The sequence below is a fragment of the Oncorhynchus keta genome, chromosome 19, assembly GCF_023373465.1.
Source record: "Oncorhynchus keta strain PuntledgeMale-10-30-2019 chromosome 19, Oket_V2, whole genome shotgun sequence".
In the NCBI taxonomy this organism is placed as follows: domain Eukaryota; kingdom Metazoa; phylum Chordata; class Actinopteri; order Salmoniformes; family Salmonidae; genus Oncorhynchus; species Oncorhynchus keta.
In genome coordinates this window covers 32,587,587-32,612,927 of record NC_068439.1, presented here as the reverse complement: position 1 = coordinate 32,612,927, position 25,341 = coordinate 32,587,587, and the positions used below count along the sequence as shown (strand labels likewise).

General features: G+C 41.8%; 2 protein-coding genes and 1 non-coding gene across 4 annotated transcripts; 2 read left to right on the top strand and 1 right to left on the bottom strand.

The window, feature by feature from the left end:
- The first annotated feature begins 10,817 nt into the window (after positions 1–10,817).
- LOC118398074 (translocon-associated protein subunit beta-like) lies at positions 10,818–14,902 on the top strand. Its single transcript, XM_035793070.2, has 6 exons — positions 10,818–10,984; positions 12,028–12,185; positions 12,343–12,441; positions 12,758–12,866; positions 13,439–13,516; positions 14,212–14,902. The coding sequence occupies exons 2-6, from the start codon at positions 12,028–12,030 to the stop codon at positions 14,320–14,322; spliced, it is 555 nt and encodes a 184-aa protein (XP_035648963.1). The 5' UTR covers positions 10,818–10,984; the 3' UTR covers positions 14,323–14,902.
- On the top strand, positions 13,805–13,936 carry LOC118398898 (small nucleolar RNA SNORA57). Its single transcript, XR_004828719.1, has one exon. It is a non-coding gene; the product is annotated as a small nucleolar RNA SNORA57 (small nucleolar RNA).
- On the bottom strand, positions 14,765–23,745 carry LOC118398072 (uncharacterized). Of its 2 annotated transcripts, none has more exons than XM_035793067.2 (9): positions 23,617–23,745; positions 21,377–21,579; positions 20,124–20,299; positions 18,655–18,744; positions 18,395–18,569; positions 17,963–18,214; positions 17,479–17,857; positions 15,507–15,631; positions 14,765–15,324 (listed from the first exon to the last, which is right to left on the bottom strand). In XM_035793067.2, the coding sequence occupies exons 1-9, from the start codon at positions 23,642–23,644 to the stop codon at positions 15,163–15,165; spliced, it is 1,590 nt and encodes a 529-aa protein (XP_035648960.1). In that variant the 5' UTR covers positions 23,645–23,745; the 3' UTR covers positions 14,765–15,162. The 2 variants fall into 2 exon arrangements, with proteins under 2 accessions (XP_035648960.1, XP_035648961.1); XM_035793068.2 differs by having other exon boundaries at positions 21,446–21,579.
- Between the last annotated feature and the right edge of the window lie 1,596 nt (positions 23,746–25,341).

Here is a 25,341-nt window from a genome sequence, read left to right as displayed (position 1 = left end):
TTTGCCAGAGAACATCAAGATTGGCAAATTCGCCACTGGCGCCCTGTGCTCTTCACAGATGAAAGCAGGTTCACACTGAGCACATGTAACAGACGTGACAGAGTCTGGAGACGCTGTGGAGATCGTTCTGCTGCCTGCAACATCCTCCAGCATGACCGGTTTGGCGGTGGGTCAGTCATGGTGTGGGGTGGCATTTCTTTGGGGGGCCGAACAGCCCTCCATGTGCACGCCAGAGGTAGCCTGACTGCCATCAGGTACCGAGATGAGATCCTCAGACCCCTTGTGAGACCATATGCTGGTGCGGTTGGCCCTGGGTTCCTCCTAATGCAAGACAATGCTAGACCTCATGTGGCTGTAGTGTGTCAGCAGTTCCTGCAAGAGGAAGGCATTGATGCTATGGACTGGCCCGCCCATTCCCCAGAACTGAATCCAATTGAGCACATCTGGGACATCATGTCTCGCTCCATCCACCAACGCCACGTTGCACCACAGACTGTCCAGGAGTTGGCGGATGCTTTAGTCCAGGTCTGGGAGGAGATCCCTCAGGAGACTATCCGCTACCTCATCAGGAGCATGCCTAAGCATTGTAGGGAGGTCATACAGGCACGTGGAGGCCACACACACTACTGAGCCTCATTTTGACTTGTTTTAAGGACATTACATCAAAGTTGGATCAGCCTGTAGTGTGGTTTTCCACTTTAATGTTGAGTGTGACTCCAAATCCAGACCTCCATGGGTTGATCAATTGGATTTCCATTGATAATTTTTGTGTGATTTTGTTGTCAGCACATTCAACTATGTAAAGAAAAAAGTATTGAATAAGAATATTTCATTCATTCAAATCTAGGATGTGTTATTTTAGTGTTCCCTTTATTTTTTTGAGCAGTGTATATAATAATTGTAAGAGCTTTCATTGTCTGCTTATATGCCCCCTTTATTTATCCTACGGTTCTGACTTGGTTTACAGGGAGAATACTATAAGAACGGCCCATGTTCTAAATTCTGTCACTGTACATTTAAAAAATGCTAAACAAATAGTTATATTGACTACGTCAGTCTTAGCTCACTCATTAATGTTGTTGTGTCTTTGGCTATGCCGGATTAAGTGATGTGACATGCTATTCTATAAAATAATTTCTCCATAATTAATATTACCTGATTGAGCTAATCATGTAAATGTAATTAACTAGAGAGTCGGGGCACCACTAAATAATATTTATAGAGCTGTTATCTTCTGAACAAACTCATAAAGACCTAGTAATATTTTACATCAATAGCAGTCAATATTAATCATCATCTGAATTCAGTCTCATCTCAACGTTGTAAATTCTTGGTTATCTGCATGAACCCTGGCTAACAAGTGGAATCAGCAATACAAAATTGGGTTTAATGATTTATTTACTAAATACATAACTAATCACACAGAATTACACATACACATAATTAAATCATAGCATGATTACAAATTAAGTCATAAAGGAATACGTCACTAGCGGGCGGAACAGATATGACAGCTGGTTACACAAAAGAAAAGGGCTGGGTTTGAGTGAAAGAGTGGGAAGACTGAGGAACAAAGGGAATACGCTGTGCTATCATAAATACAGTATCTTATGCATTTTAAATTAACGCTCATTTGGAAAAGGAAAATGCAATAAATATTTACTCTGAGCTGCGCTTCGGTAGGTTGGTGGTAGATAGAAGGCCGTGTTGCCCAACTGAGTCCTTTGAAGAATGTCTCTACTGGTAGATTGGATACGTTGTAGTAATGTTGTTGTGTTGTAGATGGGATACTCTGTCTGTTCCTTCCTAACCTGCGTTTGCAGCTGCTGTTGCTAACTCAACGGCTAGGAGGTAAGAGTGAATAAGAGTTCAAAGTTCATACCATTCGCAACCAAAGCTCACGCTGATGTTGGCTTCGTTCTGTAGTTATTATCTGAACCATTCTGACATCGGACCGTCGTCCTCACATCCTCGGAACAGGAGGTTATATTGTCGTCAAGGCTTTATACAGGAAGGGAGAGGAGGGCGTGTTTGAAAGGTTTTATAGCCCATGTCCCTTCACAGGGGCGGGCCACTGATTGAGCAGAGCCCTACCTTATGAAAACCCAAATCTCACATTTTAGAAGCTAAAATCACATTTCATCCCATCACGAATAATTTCATATTCAAACATTTAAATTGAACAACAATTCCATGTGAATCCGATAACTCTGATGTGTAGACTTTCCACTGTAGAGTTTATGTCATTTTATCATTGATGAGAATGTCTCAGATGACAACCGAACTGACATCATATTCATTAAGTAACACCGCATATGTACAACTGGTCGGATTACCAGAATATAGTTCATTTCCCCCCACCTTCTGATGTTCCCAGAACCTCTATGTTCACCAAGGGTTTTGCAAATGTAACATCAGTAGGGCAGAGAGAGGAAAAAGGGAGGGGGGGAAGAGGTATTTATGACTGTCATAAACCTACCCCCAGGCCAACGTCATGACAATGTCTTAATCGAAATTACAAATGGCCTCTTATCTGCTCATCATTCCATTATGCCATAGTTTGTACATCTAAATTGTCTGTAGAAACCCCATTTGTTTAAACAATTCAGCCATATCAACTATGTTTTTTAAAAAGGCAGTAAATGAGGCTGAATTAACTGTTTCGCTGCCAGACAAGGCTCCGCTGATAGCCAGGTGTAGGATAGACATAGGTCTGTAACAGTTTGGGTCTAGAGTGTCTCCCCCTTTGAAGAGGGGGACAACCGCGGTAGCTTTGCAATCTCTGGGGATCTCAGACGATACGAAAGAGAGGTTGAACAGGCTAGTAATAGGGGATGCAACAACTGTGGTGGATAATTTTAGAAAGAGAGGGTCCAGATTGTCTAGCCCAGCTGATTTGTAGGGGTCCAGATTTTGCAACTCTTTCAGATCATCAGCTATCTGGATTTGGGTGAAGGAGAAATGGGGGAGGCAATGAGATATTTTTTGTAGATTCTGTTCAATATATTTCTGTACGTTACTGTTCTGTCTTGCATATCCACATTATGCCAATCATAAATGTATTTTATCATTTTTTTATGCTTACAGTAAGTGTCATAAAAAGCCAGAAAACTCAGGAGTTCAATGTGTTGTGGGCCCTCTGGAAAGTCCTAAAATGGTGGAGAAGGATGAGAAGTATGTACTGAGCAAGTTGCTCTTTTCTGTAGACATATCTAAGGTATAACTGACACAAACCTCAACTAGTACCATGGGAATACTTTTAGCCAGCTGATTCCACAATTTCTTCAGGAATGTCCTCTCTTCACTGCAGATTTGACCCATCACACCACTCACTAATCAAGAAACCCACTACTGTCACGTCTCTTGTCAGAATGAGGATCGGACCAAAGCGCAGCATGGTAAGTGTTCATGATTTTTTATTACTCAAAACACTCTAACATAATAACAAGGAGAAAACACAAACAGTTCTGTAAGGCAAATCAACTATACAGAAAACAACTACACACAAAACACAGGTGGGGAAAAAGGCTGCCTAAGTATGATTCCCAATCAGAGACAACGATAGACAGCTGCCTCTGATTGAGAACCACACTTGGCCAAAAACAAAGAAATAGAAAACATAGAAATAAAGAAACTAGAATGCCCACACTAGTCACACCCTGGCCTAACCAAAATAGAGAATAAAAGCCTCTCTATGACCAGGGCGTGACAACTACGCTCCAGATCGCCTTCTGTGCCCATAGGTCCTTCATGAGGATCTACCCCATCACATCACTCTTATTAATCATTAATAAAATAAAACAATGTGTCTTTCTATGCATATGTAATGTCTGTGGGTGAATTATGAAACAATTAGTGGATGAATATGTGCAAAAAAAATGTGATGTAGATTTGTTTTTGCCATTGCTTGATCTATTTTAAATGTAAGAATATGTTGCAGATTTTCTGCAACAATACGTTCTCAACAAAAACTTTTTTCAGATCAGGTAGCGACTACTCTCTTCATTTGGAAGGGATGTAAATACAGCACTAAATAAAAAAAAGTTAAGGACGCCACCCAGTGCTCTAACTATCGCCCGCTATCTTTTATAAACACAGATATTCAACTATTTTCTACAATTCTTTCGTCACCTCTCGAAACATGCTTAACTAAATTGGTACATCTGTACCTGTTAAACTATCCTCAGATAACCCCCGTCATCTATTACATATCCTACATGCTTCGTCAGAAACCAAAGCTCCTTGGGCAGTTCATACCTCAAAGCAGAAAAAGATTTTGATAGACTATAATGGTCATATCTTTGATCGACGTTGGAACATATGGGACTTGGCATCAATATCCTTAATATTATTTAAGTACTAAATGCCAGTTCCTCAGCCATAGTAATAACAGGCAATATCTGCTCTTTTCCATTCAGAAGAACTAGAAGTAGCAGGCAAGTTCTCTGGCAAAGGCATTTCAACAATCGAAAGAAATTACACCAATATCTCTCAATTCTACAGATCACGTCATCTCATTAAAACGATATATCTTACTTTATCTAGAAAATGTATCTCAATCCCTCCCAAAGACTTTCATGATCATAGACTAATTCAGCTCCATCTCAAGTTATACAATGAATCTAACCAAATCGGCCCTACTGCCTCTCAAGACCCTGATGGAGGACTCTATCTCTACTTATGGAATCCCAATCGTTTACCATTTGAAATATTTGGGAATAGATATATTTCCTTCCTTAAATATCCTAAAATCATTGCCAGAAACTTTAACAGTAGATGGACTAACGTCCCAGTTACTTTAACTGGCAGAATATCAATATATAATCTATTGTTAAAATGAATATATTGCCACAGTTGAATTTCTATAGTTCAATGCTTTCCTTGTCTACCCCTTCTGGCTATCGGGGGGAAAAAATCCATAGTGCGGTTTTGAAATGTATATGGCAAGGTAAGCAATCCCGGATAAAACTCACAAATTTACAAAAAGAGAAAGACGTAGGATTATCGGTACCAAATTTAAAGTTGTATTTCCAGCTACTAGAGCTTCGTCCCATCCTAAATTGGTTTAGACATGATTCTACCGCTCCCTGGCTGAGTATAGAGAGACATATGGTGTCTCCTATTGCCCTGGAAGAGGTGGTCTTCACTGATATATCCATTGAACAATGTAAACTACGCTTTGGTCCTATTATTGCTCACACAATCTCTAAATGGCGCAAAATTGAAAACAATGTAATTGGGAATCAAGATGGCATGCCCATACTCCAATATTTCACAATAATTCCTTGCGATCTGGAGGGCAGCCATATGCATCCCTCCAAAGGTCCAAATGTGGAACCCGTATTTACATTTAAGTAATTTAGCAGATGCTTTTATCCAGAGCGACGAGGATTAAGTTCTTTGCTCTTGGGCACAACAGAAGATTATTCACCTAGTCTGCACAGTGAGCCAAAACAATAACCTTTTGATTACTGAGCCAAAGCTCTACGCTAGGCTATCTACCTGCCATATCCTCGCTGATATCATGGGCAGTAAAGGTTTGAGAACATTCCAAGATTTGAAAGACACATACACAACTCCTTTTTTCTAATACTTACAACTTACTGTAGGTCAGCTATGCTGCCCTATGGAGTCCCTTGGGAAACGTAACTACCGAACCATGCAATGATAGGATTTATAAATAAATGATCTGGGCTCCAGAAAAAAAGGACTTCTCAGTAATATACAAACAACTTTTGGAAAGCACATATTCTGAGCTAGCCATTAAAAAGTATGGTCCACAGGTCTAAGTGAATATGAACAACCCTTTATCTGGAACAGAATATGGAAAAATATGACCCTGGCATCACATAGTCCAAACCATCAACTTTGTTCACAAACAAATCTGTTCCACCGCTCATTGACTCTGTGCTGGTACCCCCTGTATATAGCCTCATTATTGTTATTTTATTGTGCTACTTATATAGATTTTTTTTTTAAATAAACTTTGGTTTATTTAGTAAATATTTTCTTAAGTCTCATTTTTCTTAAAACTGCATTGTTGGTTAAGGGCTTGAATGGGTGGGGTTGGGGGTGGAGGCTAACCTCTTTTTTCCTGTCTGTGTATAGTTACTTTTTGGCTCTGTGATGCATTAAATTATATTATTTTCTGTATTGTGCATGTAGCCACCCCCCAACAGGAACAATTTAGAAAAAAAGTTAATAAAGATTGTCACAAAATAATATGTTGCTGATTTTAACTTTAATGTGTGCCTATGGCAACAAATAGAACTGTAATGAACAATGTTTTCAATATCCAACTTTATCATCTGCAATAGTTTTTACAGTAGCTAATAATCTAGTCAGGTGGTCATTACCAGTAATCATGAGGTCTTAATCAAATGTATTTATAAAGCCCTTTCAACATCAGCCAATGTCACAAAGTGCTATACAAAAATCTATCCGAAACCCCCAAACAGCAAGCAATGCAGATGTAGAAGCACGGTAAGCAAGGAAAAACTAGGAAGAAACCAGGCTCTGAGGGGTGGCCAGTCCTCTTCTGGCTGTGCCGGTTGGAGATTATATGGCCAATATGTTCAAACATTCATAGACGACCTGCAGGGTCAAATAATAATCACAGTAGTTGAGAGTGCAACAGGTCAGCACCTCAGGAGTAAATGTCAGTTGGCTTTTCATGGCCGAGCATTCATAGTTAGAGACAGCAGGTGCGGTAGGTGCAGGCAGAACAGTTGAAACTGGAGCAGCAGCACGACCAGGTGGACTGGGGTCTACAAGGAGTCATCAGTCCAGGTAGTCCTGAGGCATGGTCCTAGAGAGAAAGAGAGAAGGAATTAGAGGGAGCATACTTAAATTCACACAGGACACCGGATAAGACAGGAGAAAAACTCCAGATATAACAGACTGACCCTAGACCCCGACAAAAACTATTTCAGCATAAATACTGGAGGCTGACACACTGTGCACCCACCCCCATCCCAAAGCACTCACAGGCGGCTCAGTCCTCGCCCAGCAGTCCCTCCCAGCTGCAGTCAGAGCAGGAGATGTTCACCCCTCCACGTCCAGACTGCAAATGAATCGAGGATGCAGGAAGCCGCCGCTGGCTGATCCCACCCTGGCTTACATTCAGGGTGGGATGTAAATGTAAAATGTTCTTTGTCTAAAATAAAATCACTGCACAAGCATAAATCACTTCATTTGACTCACACAGCCGCAGTCACTTACTCACCTTGTCCACTGTGTGCGTTCCTCTCTGTGACATAAGCTTAACACCTAGCTCAAATCAAATTTCATTTGTCACATACACATGGTTAGCAGATGTTAATGCGAGTGTAGCGAAATGCTTGTGCTTCTAGTTCCGACAATGCACTAATAACCAACGAGTAATCTAACCTAACAATTCCACAACTACTACCTTATACACACAGGTGTAAAGGGATAAAGAATATGTACATAAAGATACATGAATGAGTGATGGTACAGAACGGCATAGGCAAGATGCAGTAGATGGTATCGAGTACAGTATATACATATGAGATGAGTAATGTAGGGTATGTAAACATTATATTAAGTGGCATTGTTTAAAGTGGCTAGTGATACATTTTTACATCCATTTCCATTATTAAAGTGGCTGGAGTTGAGTCAGTATGTTGGCAGCAGCCACTCAATGTTGGTGGTGGCTGATGGCCTTGAGATAGAAGCTGTTTTTCAGTCTCTCTGTCCCTGCTTTGATGCACCTGTACTGACCTCGCCTTCTGGATGATAGCGGGGTGAACAGGCAGTGGCTCAGGTGGTTGTTGTCCTTGATGATCTTTATGGCCTTCCCGTGACATCGGGTGGTGTAGGTGTCCTGGAGGGCAGTTAGTTTGCCCCCGGTGATGCGTTGTGCAGACCTCACTACCCTCTGAAAAGTCTTACAGTTGTGGGCGGAGCAGTTGCCATACCAGGCGGTGATACAGCCCGACAGGATGCTCTCGATTGTACATCTGTAGAAGTTTGTGAGTGCTTTTGGTGACAAGCCAAATTTCTTCAGCCTCCTGAGGTTGAAGAGGCGCTGCTGCGCCTTCTTCACAACGCTGTCTGTGTGGGTGGACCAATTCAGTTTGTCCGTGATGTGTACGCCGAGGAACTTAAAACGTACTACTTCTCCACTACTGTCCCATCGATGTGGATAGTGGGGTGCTCCCTCTGCTGTTTCCTGAAGTTCACAATCATCTCCTTTGTTTTGTTGACGTTGAGTGTGAGGTTATTTTCCTGACACCACACTCCGAGGGCCCTCACTTCCTCCCTGTAGGCCGTTTCGTCGTTGTTGGTAATCAAGCCTACCACTGTAGTGTCGTCTGCAAACTTGTTGATTGAGTTGGAGGCGTGCATGGCCACACAGTCGTGGGTGAACAGGGAGTACAGGAGAGGGCTCAGAACGCACCCTTGTGGGGCCCGAGTGTTGAGGATCAGTGGGGTGGAGATGTTGTTACCTACCCTCACTACCAGGGGGCAGCCCGTCAGGAAGTCCAGCACCCAGTTGCACAGGGCGGGGTCGAGACCCAGGGTCTTGAGTTTGATGACGAGTTTGGAGGGTACTATGGTGTTAAATGCTGAACTGTAGTCGATGAACAGCACATAGGTATTCCTCTTGTCCAGATGGGTTAGGGCAGTGTGCAGTGTGGTTGCGATTGCATCGTCTGTGGACCTATTGGGGCTGTAAGCAAATTGCAGTGGGTCTAGGGTGTCAGGTAGGGTGGAGGTGATATGGTCCTTGACTAGTCTCTCAAAGCACTTCATGATGACGGAAGTGAGTGCTACGGGAAGGTAGTTGTTTAGCTCAGTTACCTTAGCTTTCTTGGGAACAGGAATAATGGTGGCCCTCTTGAAGCATGTGGGAACAGCAGACTGGGATAAGGATTGATTGAATATGTCCGTAAACACACCAGCCAGCTGGTCTGTGCATGCTCTGAGGACGTGGCTGGGGATGCCGTCTGGACCTGCAGTCTTGCGAGGGTTAACACGTTTAAATGTTTTACTCACGTCGGCTGCAGTGAAGGAGAGTCCGCAGGTTTTGGTAGCGGGCTGTGTCAGTGGCACTGTATTGTCCTCAAAGCAAGCAAAAAGGTTATTTAGTCTGTCTGGGAGCAAGACATCCTGGTCCACGACGGGGCTGGTTTTCTTTTTGTAATCCGTGATTGACTGTAGACCCTGCCACATACCTCTTGTGTCTGAGCCGTTGAATTGCGACACTACTTTGTCTCTATACTAACGCTTAGCTTGTTTGATTGCCTTGGAGGGAATAGCTACACTGTTTGTATTTGGTCATGTTTCTGGTCACCTTGCCCTGGTTAAAAGCTGGCTAGCTCATCATGTCTCAGTCTAAACTGTGCACTCAGAAATAGGAGTGGGAATCAAACCCTGAATTCAAAGGCTAGTTGAAGCCGTTTATTGGAAATGATACAAGGGCATACTGCCTGTACTGTCAGGACGATTTCTAAGCCAAACTTAGTGATGTATAAAAACACATGACAACTCTAAAACATACTCAAAAGGCAAAGCCTTATAACAGTTCCACCCAAAACAAGCTGCCATTTCTGTTAAAAAAAAAAAAAAAACTCTGCAAAAAAGGCTGAGGCCACCATGGCATTAGCTATCGCTGAACACTGTTCCATGCTGGTGTAACCGATGTGAAATGGCTAGCTAGTTAGCAGTGGTGTGCGCTAATAGTGCCGCGGCATTTGTGGAGCGATGGGTAACGATGCTTGAGGGAGACTGTTGATGTGTGCAGAGCGTCCCTGCAGGGCGAGGGGGCGGGCGTAAAGTCTATACTGTTACACTGGCATGTGATCACATCGGAGAAGCGTGTAGAGCTGCTTTCTCAGACTCCACTGCTGCTACCTACTTCAAAATGCACAGGACAAAGTGCACAGGCATGATTAATGGTGTTCTAGCACCATACTTTCTGAAAAAGTTGGTCGCTGATGTGGGTGACCAGCGTTTCAGCCTCCTCGATGAGTCCACGGATGTAAGTGTTTCTAAGTACCTGGGGGTTGTGATAAAGTACTTTAGTGACACCAAGCAGAGAATTGTATTAACATTTCTGGGGCTTGTTGAGTTGGAGGGAGGAGATGCCAAATCTATAGCCCGTGCTGTTGTGGCTTTCCTCGAGAAGTGTTGACTTAAAAAAGAAAAACTCCTGGGGATAGGGACTGACAATGCCTCTGTTATGACGGGGATTAACAATGGGGTCCATAAAGTGCTGAAGGAAGAGGAGTATGTCCTCAAATGTCCTTATTCGCTGTGTGTGCCAATCTCTGCAGCTTCCTCATTTGTAGTTCTAAACATATTTAGGGTTTTTTACTCACTTTTTTGTCTCTCCCAGGACGTCACCTACAGCGTCCATCACAATTACATGCACATGGCTAATTATGCAAATTAGGCGAATGCGTCATTTAACGCCTTTTAGGACAGCCAATGGCTACTTTCCTTACTGAGGAGTTGGCAACACTGCTCTTTGGGAAGGCATGGAAGAACACGAGTAAGTCAGTGATTGAGCCCCCGTAATAGGGTTAGAGGCATAGAATCCCAGCGGAGAAAGGGGAACCGGGCCAGGCAGAGACAGCAAGGGCGGTTCGTAGCTCCAGTGCCTTCCGTTCACAACCCTGGGCCAGACGATAATCAATCATAGGACCTATTGAAGAGATGAGTCTTCAATAAAGACTTAAAGGTCTCTCACATGGACAGGCAGACCATTCCATAAAAATGAAGCTCTATAGAAAGTCCTGCCCTACTACTTAGCTTCGGCTGGTGGAGGTCCAGATAAAGCGTCCGGGGTGAAAAAGTTTCATGATAAAAGTTGAGCGAGTGAAAAAAATGTAACATTGGCAACAGCAGCACGTAAACCGGAATGACGTCACTGGTCACGTCACTCCAAACGAGGGCTGAAATATATTGAGCATGCGTGTTGATATTCTTTGCTGATTTGACAGGAAACGAAAGGAAGGTGAGACTGCTTTATCTGTTATGGTTTGTATCGTTTTATGTGTTTTACCCTGTTATAATATAAAACGGACAAAGGAATTCATGATTTTTAATACATCGTCAAAGATTCACGTATTATTTGTAAATATACTATTTGCAAGTTGGCTATGTTCTTGACTGCAAGTCGTCGACCCAGTTAACGTTAGTTAGCCAAGTACACGTAAGCGTAAACCTGCAGATTTTTATTTTTTTTGCTATCTAGCTGCTAACCGGTATCTCGTAATGTTAATTTTGTCAGATTGTGGTTAACGCTTTGCTTTGTTGACCATGTGGTTTTTGTAATCCATTCAAGAAAATTGCAGCTAGTTAGTTAACTAAGGTCATCTTTCGTTTTAACATCTGGTTGTAGATAATCGTTAGCTACCGTAGCTAGCTAGCACATCTCATAGCGCCAAGTTCAAAGTTGACACCATGTACACGTATGCTTTGGCTGTTTAAAAAAAAAAATCAGAATCAAATTTGTACCACGATCAAATTGTGGTAGATTGGCCGATAATCTATAACGTCATTAGCTAACGTTAGATGGGTGTATTTAATTATCCAATACTATGTTGAAATCTTAGTTTTGACACTAATGGATCAAATATTGGTCCTTTTATCCTCACTTAGCATTGCTAGTTGGCACTAAGCTTTATCTTATCATACGAAGTGAATGAGTTTTACAATATTTAGTAATATAACGTTAGGCATATGTGAGGCGGCAGGTAGCCTAGTGACTAGAGCGTTGGACTCGTAACCTGATCGAATCCCTCCAGCTGAAAAGGTAAAAATCTGTTCGTTCTGTCCCTGAACAAGGAAGTAAACCCACTTCATAGGCCGTCATTGAAAATAAGAATTTGTTCTTAACTGACTTGCCTAGTTAAATAAAGGTAATAAAAAAAATATGCTACTCTTGTATTTTTGTCAGGGATCAATGATTCTTTGACGGGACTGAAGTACACACGGCACTTTTTCATTGTAATTTCACTTGAGTTTGTATTGACTACTGTTCCTACTCTATTGCAGATGAGGGCCCTGTACGTGTTTACTCTACTGGGTCTGCTGGGTTTGGGGACAGGAGAGGAGGGGGCTCGTCTGTTAGCTTCCAAGTCCCTGTTGAACCGTTATGCCGTTGAGGGCCGTGATCTCACACTGCAGTACAACATCTACAACGTTGGAACCAGGTATTGAAAAATGACATTTAGTGTTAAGACAAGCCATTCAATGTCAGTCTCTGTGCTGAAAATTAGTTTATTTGTTTGCTTCCCAATTCTGTACCCTTATCCCAGAGTGTGAGGTTTCACAATCAGCCTTAACTCATTCTGAATACTCGTTCCACAGCGCTGCCCTAGAGGTTGAGCTGTCTGACGACTCCTTCCCCCCTGAGGATTTCGGCATCGTCTCTGGGATGCTGAACGTAAAATGGGACAGGATCGCCCCGTATCCTTTAAAGGCACAATCCTAAAATGTCTCAGCTCAACGGCTCCTAAGCACCAATCTTTTACGAAGCCTACCGCATACTCTGAAGTTGTATTACAGTTTCTCAAGTTCAGTTGTCAAACTCATTCCACGGAGGGCTAGTGTCTGCAGATTTTCGCTCCTTCCTTATACTTAATTGAGGAATTAATTAGTAAGGAACTCTACTCTCGACACCTGGTTGTCTAGGGCTTAATTGAAGAAAAAAAACTAGACACTAGGCCTTGCATGGAATGAGTGACAACCCTGCTCTAGTTGTTTATATCTTAACTGTCCCCAGTGCCAGCAACGTCTCTCATACTGTGGTACTGCGCCCCCTGAAGGCCGGATACTTCAACTTCACCTCTGCCTCCGTCAGCTACCTGGCTCAGGAGGGAGGACAAGTTGTGGTAAGGGAGAGCAGAATCATCTATGCAGACCAGGGCCTGTATATATAAACCAGTTTAGGAGTAGGAATAATGATCTTGGATAATGTTTTCCCTTTTACATCATAATGAATAAGATTGCATGGACAGCATGGACTTGATCCTAGATCAACACTCCTATACTGAGGTGCTTTATAAATACGGGCCCTAACCTGGTTTGAAATTATATTTGAAATCTTTCAGATACTTTGAGCGTTTGCTTGAGCACTGGCATGTGGTCAGGGTTTGAACTCTTTGTGCTTTTGTATTGGTCCCATTGCAATAGGTAGTTCCATCAAGCAGAGCTGAAGTATTTGAACTCCAGTCTGATGCAGACTTGCTCTGTTCTCTATTGGAAGTTTTTCTCTGCTACATTAACGTGCAGAATGTAGCTTAATAGCCTATTAGGCTGGTGTTGATATTTCCTGGCAATTGTTTTTATGCATTGTTATGGATTTCAAATAATTGGAAACTCGTCAATTCAAATAGAGACTGATGCAGAGTAGTGATGTTTGTGACCTTTTGAGGAAATTAAACCCCCTTCTGTCTTCCTACAGGTTGGCTACACCAGTGCCCCTGGACAGGGTGGGATTTTAGCTCAAAGGGAGTTTGACAGGCGTTTCTCCCCCCACTATGTAAGTCATTTGTCCTTTCAAAGCATTATGGTTGTTATAGACCTCTTACAGGAGTGTCTGGTGATATACCACATATTTGGAGGTAACTTGATGCCCTTCCTGGACCCAGATTACTCTTAATCCTAGTCTTAAATGCACGCTCAATGGCAAACCTTTTATTTGAAGTGATTTTTACTCGAATGTCTCAATCTGAGTCCAGGAAACCAGCATTTTGTTGGACAGAGGCCTAGACTAAAATATCCTTGAAAAAATACATGGCTTTAGTATGTTCATCAGAAAGAACTAGACTCTCCATTTCTTGGCATACATATAGTTGCTCAGTATTTGTGTAATGTATGGAGGTAGAACAAAGCCAGTACTATGTCTTCGGTACCAGTGTGTTATCGTCTCCTGGTCCTATCCTCAATTGCTGGCAAACTTGAAAATAAATGACAAGGCCTCTGTTTACCAACCAGTTACCAGCCACCCCAAACAAACTAGACTGCAAGCAGCCATGCTTAATTTTGTTTTATTATCCATGCCCTGTTTTTTTAAATGGAACCCCACTTCATTAGGGTTTTGAAAGACCCCCCCTATTTTTAATGGACAAGAAGTACTTGCCCATTTTTCAAAGTGGTATCTTGCTGAATTTGACCCAAGCCTTGAATTGGCTGTGACATCACATCTCCTTCTCTCACCCCCCTCTCTCTCTCCAGCTGGACTGGGCCGCTTTCGGTGTAATGACCCTCCCCTCCATTGGCATCCCCCTGCTCTTGTGGTTCTCCAGCAAGAGGAAATACGACTCGCCCAAGGCCAAGAAGAACTGAACACTACTCTCCACTGTGGAACTAGCTAGGGATGGGGTTGAGGTTTAATAACTTGTACCGTTTCACACTCTTGTGTTGACACAAATGTGCAGGCTCAGATATTTTTTTGTCACTTTGTCCTTTCCAGCATAGTTATAGCAACCATGCTGGATTTGTAACCACACTAATGCTGTTCATCTCAGTTCTGCTCAGTGGTGTGAAAAGGGTATTAGTAGATTGGGAGGCGAGTGACTGTATTTTATTAAAATAGTGTAATTACCCATATTGGGGGTAAACGAGAACATGTAATGAGTGATCGGGGAAGATGTGCTTCCTTGTGATTGGGAGATTGAGCTTTGTCGACTATAGCGGTCGATGATGGGCTAGAGGTTTCATTGCTGGTTTTTCTATTCCATACACACATGCATTCCATACGGTACACAAAGTCCCACTACAGCTACAATGCAAGAATGGCTGCATTTTGTTTTATTTTGAAATTAATTTGAAACCCTCAAAGTAATTTCTACAGAAAGTAATTTCTCAGGTGACTTGGAACTTCATGTTTGGGAAATAAACAAACACGCTGGGTTTTATAAAGTGAGATTCTTGTGTTTACCAGTCTATCTTCAAGGGCAGATTGGGGCACAACTTCTGTGGATGCATTTTTGGCACACAGAGATTTGACATTCAGGATGATCAAGCCTCGAGTTCAATAGAAAACATACTGTAATCTGTTAAGTGTACAGTAAGGCTTAAAATATATTTGGGTTGTCATTATTTTGTTAAATGATAATTGCAGAGAGGGTCTTGGGTGTGGGGTTTACAAGTGGAGTTGTATGACAGGGTCTTAGTAAAGAGTGGTCAGGGGTTGGGTGGAGGCAGTGAAGGCTTTGCACTGGTTGGCCTCGCTGGGATCTGTTCGTAGATGCTGGTGCCTGAGTCATCAGTCAAAGGTCGTTCTGAACGAGGTGGCAGAAAGACCCCAGGTCGGGATGGGGAAGAAAAGATGGCATCTCCACATCTCTAGAAAAATGAGAAAATATGGGCCTAACTAAGTATTTTTATATGAAATATTTCACATTTTCAAAGTAACTTAATCTACCAATGTATTTCTTTTCTCTCAATGAAAAAGCTTAACATTTACAATCAGCTATAATGTATTGACAAAATAGATAATATGCACAACCATATGTTTGTTCCAGTACCTGCACACTTCTGTCTGATCGAGGTGGTCGTAAAGGCCGGTTGGGGGCTGTCCTGGCTGGAAGGGGAACATGACTGGAGGCCTCTCTCCTTAGGTTCACCTCTGAATAGATGTGATGCTGGGGGTCTGCAAATGAGAGCGAATATTGTAATACATGTATACCGTCATACAGTGCCGTAGGAAAATATTCAGCCCCCATGACTTTTTCCACATTTTGTTCAGTTACATCCTTATTCTAGAATGTATTATTCCCCCCCTGTCAATCTAAACACAACACCCCATAATTACAACAAAAACAGGGTTTTAGAATTTTTAGCAAATTTATTAAATATAAACAATTACACTACCAGTCAAAAGTTAACACCTCGTCATTCAAGGGGTTCTTTATTTGTACTATTTTCTACATTGTAGTATAGTGCACGCAACCAAAAGTAAAACTAAGCAAATTTCAATTAATGCATTTGAGCCAATCTGTTGTGACAAGATAGGGGGTATATGGTAAAAGACAGAGTCCGTATTATGGCAAGAACAGCTCAAATAAGCAAAGGGCATGAATACAGAAAATTAAGAATTTTGAAAGTTTCTTCAAGTGCAGTTGCAAAAAATATCAAGCGCTATGATGAAACTGGCTCTCATGAGGACCACCACAGGAACGAAAGACCCAGAGTTAACTCTGCTGCAGAGGATAAGTTAATTAGAGTTACCAGCCTCAGAAATTGCAGCCCAAATAAATGCTTGAGAGTTCAAGTAACAGACAACTGTTCAGAAGAGACTGTGTGAATCAGGCCTTAATGGTCAACTTGCTGCAAAGAAACCATTAGTAAAGGACACCAATAATAAGAGACTTGCTTGGGCCAAGCAACACTGGCAATGGACATTTGCCTCGATCCCCACAGCATGATGCTGCCACCACCATGCTTGACCGTGGGGATGGTGCCAGGATTCCTCCAGACGTGAAAATTGGCATTCAGGCCAAAAAGTTCAATCTTGGTTTCATCAGACCAGAGAATTTTGTTTCTCATGGTCTGAGAGTCTTTAAGTGCCTTCTGACAAACTCCAAGCAGGCTGTCATGTGCCTTTTACTGAGGAGTGGCTTCCTTCTGATCACTCTACCATAAAGGCCTAATTGGTGGAGTGCTGCGGAGATGGTTGTCCCTCTGGTAGGTTCTCCCATCTCCACAGAGGAACTCAAAGAGTTCTGTCAGAGTGACCATCAGGTTCTTGGTCACCTCCCTGACCAAGGCCCTTCTCCCCCAATTGCTCAGTTTGGCCAGGTGGCCAGCTGTAGGAAGAGTCTTGGTGGTTCCAAACTTCTTTCATTTAAGAATGATGTAGGCCACTGTTCTTGGGGACCGTCAATGCTGCACACATTTTTTGGTACACATTCTTTTCCCCCAGATCTGTGCCTCGACACAATCCTGTCTCAGCACTCTACGTACAATCCACTATCAACTGTGGGGACCTTTATATAGACAGGTATCTGCCTTTCCAAATCATGTCCAATCAATTGAATTTACCACAGGTGGACTCCAATCAAGTTGTAGAAACATCTCAAGGATCATCAATGGAAACAGGATGCAGCTGAGCTCAATTTCGAGTCTCAACAGCAATATTGTTTTTTATTTTCAAAACATTTGGAACATTTTCAAAAACCCTGTTTTCACTGTCATTATGGGGTTTTGTGTGTAGATTGCTGATGATTTTGTATTTATTTAATCAATTTTAGAATAAGGTGGTAATGTGACAAAATGTGGAAAAAGTCAAGGGGTTTGAATACTTTCCGAAGACACTGTATATGTACATTGTTCATTCTAGGCATGGATAAAAATTGGGCTGTATAAATATAACATAAAATTAAGGAGCAGCTAAAACTGTGTAATGGGTCATTTCAGGTCGAATCAGGCATGCTGTGCCTTGCTCAGGCCAATAACAATACAACCCCTGAAAGATAAGTGGCTGGTCTTGTCTTTCACCTTGCCCGCCTGCGCTCCTCTCGGCATCCCGCCAGCGCCCCATGACGTAGAAGTCAATGTGTTCCTTTGCCTCTTCTTCTTCGTGTTGGGCCAGATGAGGGGTTTCCTCGTAGGTGTGCAGGGGCTCCAGCTTCCAGTAACTCGGGTCCTCGTCGGAGCCACTGCTCGTGAGCAGGACGGAGGACGCTGCCTCCGCCCTCTGGCCTGGTGGGTTGCCCACATTGACTTTGGGAGTTATGTCTGCCTGGGAAAGCATGCTTGGTGGCTTGTTGACCTGAGCGTACAGTGCTTCGGTGTCGTCACCACCTCTCCCACATGCTCCTACACAGCTAACACCAGTTTTTGTCACATCTTGGGGGGGGGCGATCAGATTTGTCACCTGAAAAAAACATTGGTAAGGTAGTTCTGTAAATCCATTAATAACGTTGACTTTTTAAGTGGGTTTGTTTAACTTACAAATGTTAAAGTGAGGATAGTTCCTCACCTCCATCAGTTCCCTAAACTGGCTTTCTGGTAGAGAACAGGACTTCTTGAGCACCTTCCTGACCACAGCATACTCTGGCACCACATCATCTGTAGGGGCTGAGCTAGCCAATATCTCTTGAACTCGGACAATGTCAGGAGCCGAGGGTGCAGTTGATGACCATACAGTGGCTTCCTTTTCGGTCACTTTCGTTGTCTTTCCACCTTCATCCTGCAACCCCAGTTTAACTGTACTCTCAAAACTTTCATTGGACTGCGAGAGAGAGTAAAAGAGATACAGAAATATTGAGAAACAAACGGTTGCATTTCAGTTGACCAAAAAGGATAGTTTGCCACAAAATGTTAGATGTTTAGAGGCTAATTAGGTCGTGCCAATGATTATTTTCCTTTCGTTCATGAAGGAGGCATGGGGTGTGGAATATGTACTCGGCACCTCGTCACAGGGCGTGTTGAGAATCTCGTTGAAGGGCCCCACGGGATTCTGGGTGTAGTGGCTGACCAGCTCCTGCAGGCTTCTATGGCGACTTTCCTCCCCAGCGATGAGGTAACATGCCCCTCTGCCACCCTCTTCTTCCTCTATGATGAAATGGCGGCATCTATCCTTTCCTCTGGGGGGAAAATGATGTGTCTATCTAAAGATGTCTTTAGGTATGTGTGTGTGTATGGTGTATGTGTGGTCTGTCATGACTTTACCTGTACGAGAGTACAAAACCAATCTTTGACTCGCTGAGCCTGATCAGAAAACAGCCCTGCTGCTTGTCCTTCAGAAGCTCCTCTGCCTCCCTATCCAATCAGTCGACAGACAGACAGACAGACAGACAGACAGAAAAATGAGAACAAACAGAGCACCTATGTATGTACAATTGTGTCTTTGCTTTGACTCGTCTCTTTCTGAACTATTTTCTATTTCGTGTGCATACTGTATGTACCCATAGCCGCGGGATTTAGGGGTGCTGAGGGTGCTGTAGCACCCCCTGAATTAAAAAAATTATTTAAAGAAATAAAAAATATTATTTTTATCACAAAAGTAGTGTTTTTTAATAGTCCTGTATTAGCAGACCGATATAGCCTTCTGCTATGTTTTCCTCAGCAACCCCCACCCCCTTATGTATGTATGTATGTGTGAATATGTTTAAATATGACCTGTTTCATTGATTGCATTTATTAGACAATTTTATAAACATACATAAGAGAGCGCTCCAGCTTCAGTGGCTAAAAACAATGACAGAACAATTTCTGTTCGTGTCATAAAATGAGTCAATAGTACATTGCCTATAAACAACACTCTCATTTACCTCTAATATATACAGTAGCCTAGTAACCTAGGGGCGGCAGGATAGCCTAGTGGTTAGAGCATTGGACTTGTAGCCGGAAGGTTGCAAGTTCAAACCCCCGAGCTGACAAGGTACAAATCTGTCGTTCTGCCCCTGAACAGGCAGTTAACCCACTGTTCCTAGGCCGTCATTGAAAATAAGAATTTGTTCTTAACTGACTTGCCTAGTTAATAATAAAGGTAAAGTAAAATAAAAAAATCCCTGATATATACAAGACAATCACTTTTACACAATATACAACACACTAGGCACCAAAAGTCAGTCCATATGCTATCCCGGGCATTATCTTCTCACCCACGTAGACCTACTCCTCACTTTCGTGACATGCTACTATTCAGCCATTTTCTCAGTAAGAACTTGAAACTGACCATGGAGGTTATTCATTTCAAGTTCTTTGGAAGACTATTCCGAAGAATGGCAGCTGAGTTCAAAAAAGTTTCCCTCCCCATACCATCCTTAACAATGTCAGTTTCACTTCTTCTAGTGGAATAGTTGTGGTTATCCCTGACCAAGTGAAAGTAGTCTGAGTGAATCTCTCCTCCACTTTGAACCATCTGAGGCTTTCAAAGTGGGAATGGTCAAGATGAGTATGTGTATCCCTATATATGTGTTGTGTCATCTGTGGTCTTGTGTGTGCGCATATGCATTTTATGGGTGTTTGAGTGTACGTGTGTGCATGTGTGTCTGTGGTCTTCTTGCATATGCACTTGTTTCCCTGGATGCACAATGTTTCTTTATTTCTATTGCAGATAATGTGTATACCAGTATATGTTTCTGTGTGTGCTAGCAGTCTGACAGACAGACAGACAGACAGTCAGTCAGTCTAACCTGCGCGTGGCGAAGCCATGTAGCCAGCAGGGTAGGGGGTGGCCAAGCTGACGCAGGCGGGGGAGCTGTGTCCTCTCGAACCACAGCATGGTGTGGGCCCGAAGGGACGGAGACAAGGGTTTCAGGGGCCCGGGGCCACCCAGAGTCAGGGCAGGAGACACCCTCTTCACTACTGTCTGAGATAGGGAGGGATAGAGGGAGATAGAAATGGAGGGTTGTGAGATTGATAAGCATATTCAATAGTTTCTCTGTTGAGCTGTCTGGTATCTTTTCATTATTGTGGAGATTTTAAGGCCATATTGAATAGAAAACAAAAAAGGTGAAAAGGGAGAGCGAAAGAGAACAATGCCCGGTCCAGAAACAGCACCTACCAACTACCACTTTGTGTAGGTCTGAAAGGAAAGAGAGAGAGGTAGAGAGGGGGGTGGGAGAGGGAGAAAACGGCTGTTGTTCACACACATAAGCTTGAATACGTTCCCACAGAAGTTACCCCAGCAAGAGAAGACAGTTATATTTTAAACACTTGATATACACTTGATATGCTAATCCATGCCTTTTTAATTCCAGCATGCAGTCAACTACATGGAAGTGGCCTACATGCCTCCCATCCTAGACATTGGGCCTTACCCGCAGCTCATCCAGTTGGTGCTCTCCGTCACAAACAGAAAGACACTACAGTCACCGGCATCTGATACAACATTACTGTGTTATATCAGGCCTTTTCAGTAGGTACGGTGTGTAAGTCAAAGTGCGTAAGGTATAAACTTTCATAGGTCAAATAAACCCATCATAATATTTCACCTATCCTTTCCCATGTATGCACATCAAACCGGTAGGATCTTCGAGAAGGCTCTAGAGACAGAATCTGAACTGGGCTGACCCACGCAACACTGAAGGTAGAGAGGTAACTTTCAGTTCTCTTTGTTTTAACGTTTCGTGAAATGGCTTTTTAAAAAACCGAACCACAGGAAGTTGTGTGTCTCTAACTGTACTGTGTGGTTTAGGGTGTAATGTGTGGCTGATGGTTTCACACCTGACAATCTGACTGGAGGCTTACGGGAAATTCTCTACAAAGACACAGACATATGTATTTTTAGAAACAAGCATTCACACAGTAGAAATACACGTCAATTAATGCACAGATACTTGTCTGTGTCATGTCTACCAAGCATAGAAAACACTATTGAAAAGCATGCAAATTTGCTGATCTGGGATCTGAAGTTAAATATAATTTCAGATTTAAATTCTGTAACCTCATTCTCCTGGCCAATGGTTTGTTTGGCTGGTAGAGCCACCACCTCCTCCCGAGGGTTTTTGGGGACCTTTAAGCTCCTCCTGGGTTTGATTGGAGGAGTCTGCCGGGTGGGCGGGTCTTGAGCAGAATGCTGGTGTGGTACAAGCTTTTGGGGTTGGATAGCCAGGCAGCTGATATGCTCCTCTCGCCTGCTTTCAACATCTGCAAACCAACACAAAATAATCTATAAAGCTAACCAGTAACCATCACAAGTGACAGCCACTAACACAATATATACTTTATATTTAACCTTTATATAACCAGAAGTCACATTGACTTTCACATCTCTTTTAAAAAAGTGAACCCTAGCCAAAAAGCAGCATACATATAAAGTGCCTTCAGAAAGTATTCACAGACCTTGAATGTTTTCCAAATTGTGTTAAAGCCTGAATTTAAAATGGATTACATTTAGATTTTGTGTCACTGGCCAGTCAAAGTAGAATAACATTTTGAGAATTTTTTTGAAATGTATTAAAAATGAAAAGCTGAAATTTGTTGAGTCAATAAGTATTCAACCCATTTGTTATGTCAAGCCTAAATAAGTTCAGGAGTAAAAATGTGCTTAACAAGTCACATAATAAGTTGCATGGACTCACCCTGTGTGCAATACTATTGTTTCATTTATTTGAGTAGCGACAGATGCAATAACATTGACACATTGCAATTTACACCATAACATGTTAGCTTGCGCTAATTTACAGTGCCTGTCCCTTATCTTGTACATAATTTTTGGATGACTGCCTCATCTCTGTAACCAACTCATACAATTATCTGTGAGGTCCCTCAGTCAAGCAGTGACTTTCAAACACAGATTCAACCACAGGGAGATTTCCAGGGAGATTTTCCAATGCCCCGCAAAGAAGGACACCTACAGTATTAGTAGATAGGTACATTTTTAAAAAGTAGACATCGAATATCCCTTTAACTATGGTAAAATTATTGATGACACTTTGGATGGTGCATAAATACACCCAGTCACTACAAAGATACAGGGGTCCTTCCTAACTCAGTTACTGGAGAGGAAGGAAACTGCTCAAGGATTTCACCATGAGGCCAATGGTGACTTTAAAACAGTTACATAGTTTAATGGCTGTGATAGGAGGATGGATCAACAACATTGTAGTTACTTCACAATACTAACCTAAACGACAGATTGAAAATGTAGAATACATTCAAAATCATGCATCCTGTTTGCAATAAGACACTAAAGTAAAATTGTCAAAACAATGTGCAAAGAAAGGAACTTTATGTCCTGAATACAGAGCATTATTTGGTGCAAATACAATTCACTGAGTACCACTCTTCATATTTTCAAGAATGGTAGTGGATGCATCATGTTATGGGTATGCTTGTCATCAGCAAGGACTAGGGAGTTTTTTTTAGGATAAAAATAAATGAAACAGAGCTAAGCACAGGCAAAATCTTAGAGGAAAACCAGGTTCAGTCTGCTTTCCAACAGACACTGGTAGACAAATTCACCTTATAGCTGGAAAATAACATCAAACACAAGGCCAAATATAGACCGGAGGTGTTTACCAAGACAGTATTGAATGTTCCTGAGTGGCCTAGTTACAGTTTTGACTTAAATTGTCTCGAAAACTTATTGCAAGATTTGAAAATGTCTGTCACGCAATGATCAACAACCATTTTGACAGAGCTTGAAGAATTTAAAAAAGAATCATGTGCAAATGTTGTACAATCCAGGTGTGTAAAGCTCTTAGAGACTTACCCGGAACAACTGTAATCGCTGCCATAGGTTATTCTGACATTTATTGGCTCAGTGGTGTGAATATTTATGGCAATTATATATTTAATTTTCAATAAATGTGCAAACATTTCTAAAAACATGTTTTCAAAAATATATATTGAATAAATGATGAACCCAGGCTGTGACACAACAACATGTGAAATAAGTCAAGGGGTATGAATACTTTCTGAAGACACTGTAGTAACACAACATAAAAAACATAACAATGAATAGAAGTTAAAATGGTGTAAAGTGCATACTTGCTCTGACAATAAATCGATTCAGATCACTTTTAGCATCAACTTCAGATGTCGATAATATTGTAGATAATGAAATATTCACATTAGTGCAAAGGATTCATTTAGTAGAATAAACACAAATAATCAATTGTATAACAAGCAGTAAGTTTGGTCATTTGATGAATATGAAATTATTAAAAGTTTAAGCCTGACCTTTTAAGCGCTGGTAGTCGAAGTCCATGTTGATGTTTAAAATAGGTTGTCACAAGACAGCTGTGAAAACGGATGTCTGAACATCTCTTTCCTCCTCTACATATACTGTATTTTGTCTGTGTGTGTCAATGAGAGAGAAAGAAAGGGAGAGAGAGCGATAGAGACAGAGAGAGAGATGAGGAAGTGGGAGAGAGAGAGGATATATAATAGAGAGATAAACAAGAAGAGTTTTGTGGGTGGGGGAGGGAAAATGTCATCTTTACAAATTTCTTAATTACATAATGATGTCCTAAGTTGTGCATGTATCTACAATTGTCAGGTATTATTTTATTTAAAAAACATGCACGCACGCACACACACACACGCACACACACACATACACACACTTCCTTCCTTTCCACTTCCTTTCACCTAAAAATATCCAGGTGAGTCACAGCTGTGACTCAACTTGTCATGTGACTTGGCACTTACTAATTATGAAGCATTTAGAGCTGTTTGTTTTTCTAAGAGCTCATATTATGTCCCCAACTGTTCTGTTCCATCAATGTAGGTCTGCTTACTGTATGTTACTGTATAAAGAAAATACAAGAATAATAATTTACTACATTTATTAATCAGGTGTATTCCATTCCTTTCTTTATAATGAGAATTTATCTGAATATTAGGCCAAAGACTTGTGGTTATTCCAATGTGAAAGACCACGTGAAAGGATGAAGGCAGAACTACAGTAGGCCTAAGCTCCTTATAAGAAACAGTTCAATTTTACTTCCACAGAGTGGCGCAAGAGCCAAACGCATCCCACAATAATGTTTTGGTGACAGTACGGCACACGTGCCATAATAAAAACATGACATCTTGTAACAAATGGTCATGGGCCAATTGCTTATCATCATCGTCATTATTAATCATCAGCATCATCATCAATTCATGAATGTCGATTAGCAAATTTCAATGAAGAAGTGAGTATAGCCACACCACAGGAAGACACACACACACACACACACACACACACACACACACACACACACACACACACACACACACACACACACACACACACACACACACACACACACACACACACACACACACACACACACACACACACACACACACACACACACACACACACACACAGGCTGACAGTATCTCACCATCATTGTGTGTTACAGCATGATGACTTGACAAGTGTGATTGAATGACTGGTAGTGGTTCTTTCTTTCGAGTTGCATAGCATGCCAAAACGACTCAACATACAGCGCATTCGGAAAGCATTCAGACCCATTGACTTTTTCCACATTTTGTTTCATTACAGCCTAATTCTAAAATGGATTAAATAACTTTTTACCCTCATCAATCTACACACAATACCCCATAATGAGGAAGCAAAAACAGGTTTAATACATTTTCGCAAATGTATTAAAAATAAAAAACAGAAATACTATATTTACATAAGTATTCAGCTTTGAGCCTCAAAATTGAGCTCAGGTGCATCCTGTTTCCATTGATCATCCTTGAGATGTTTCTACAACTTGATTGGAGTCCACCTGTGGTATATTCAATTGATTGGTCATGATTTGGAAAGGTACACACCTGTCTATATAAGGTCCCACAGATGACAGTGGATGTCAGAGAAAAAAACGAAGCCATGAGGTTGAAGGAATTGTCTGTAGAGTTCCGAGACAGGATTGTGTCTAGACACAGATCTGGGAAAGGGTAACAAAA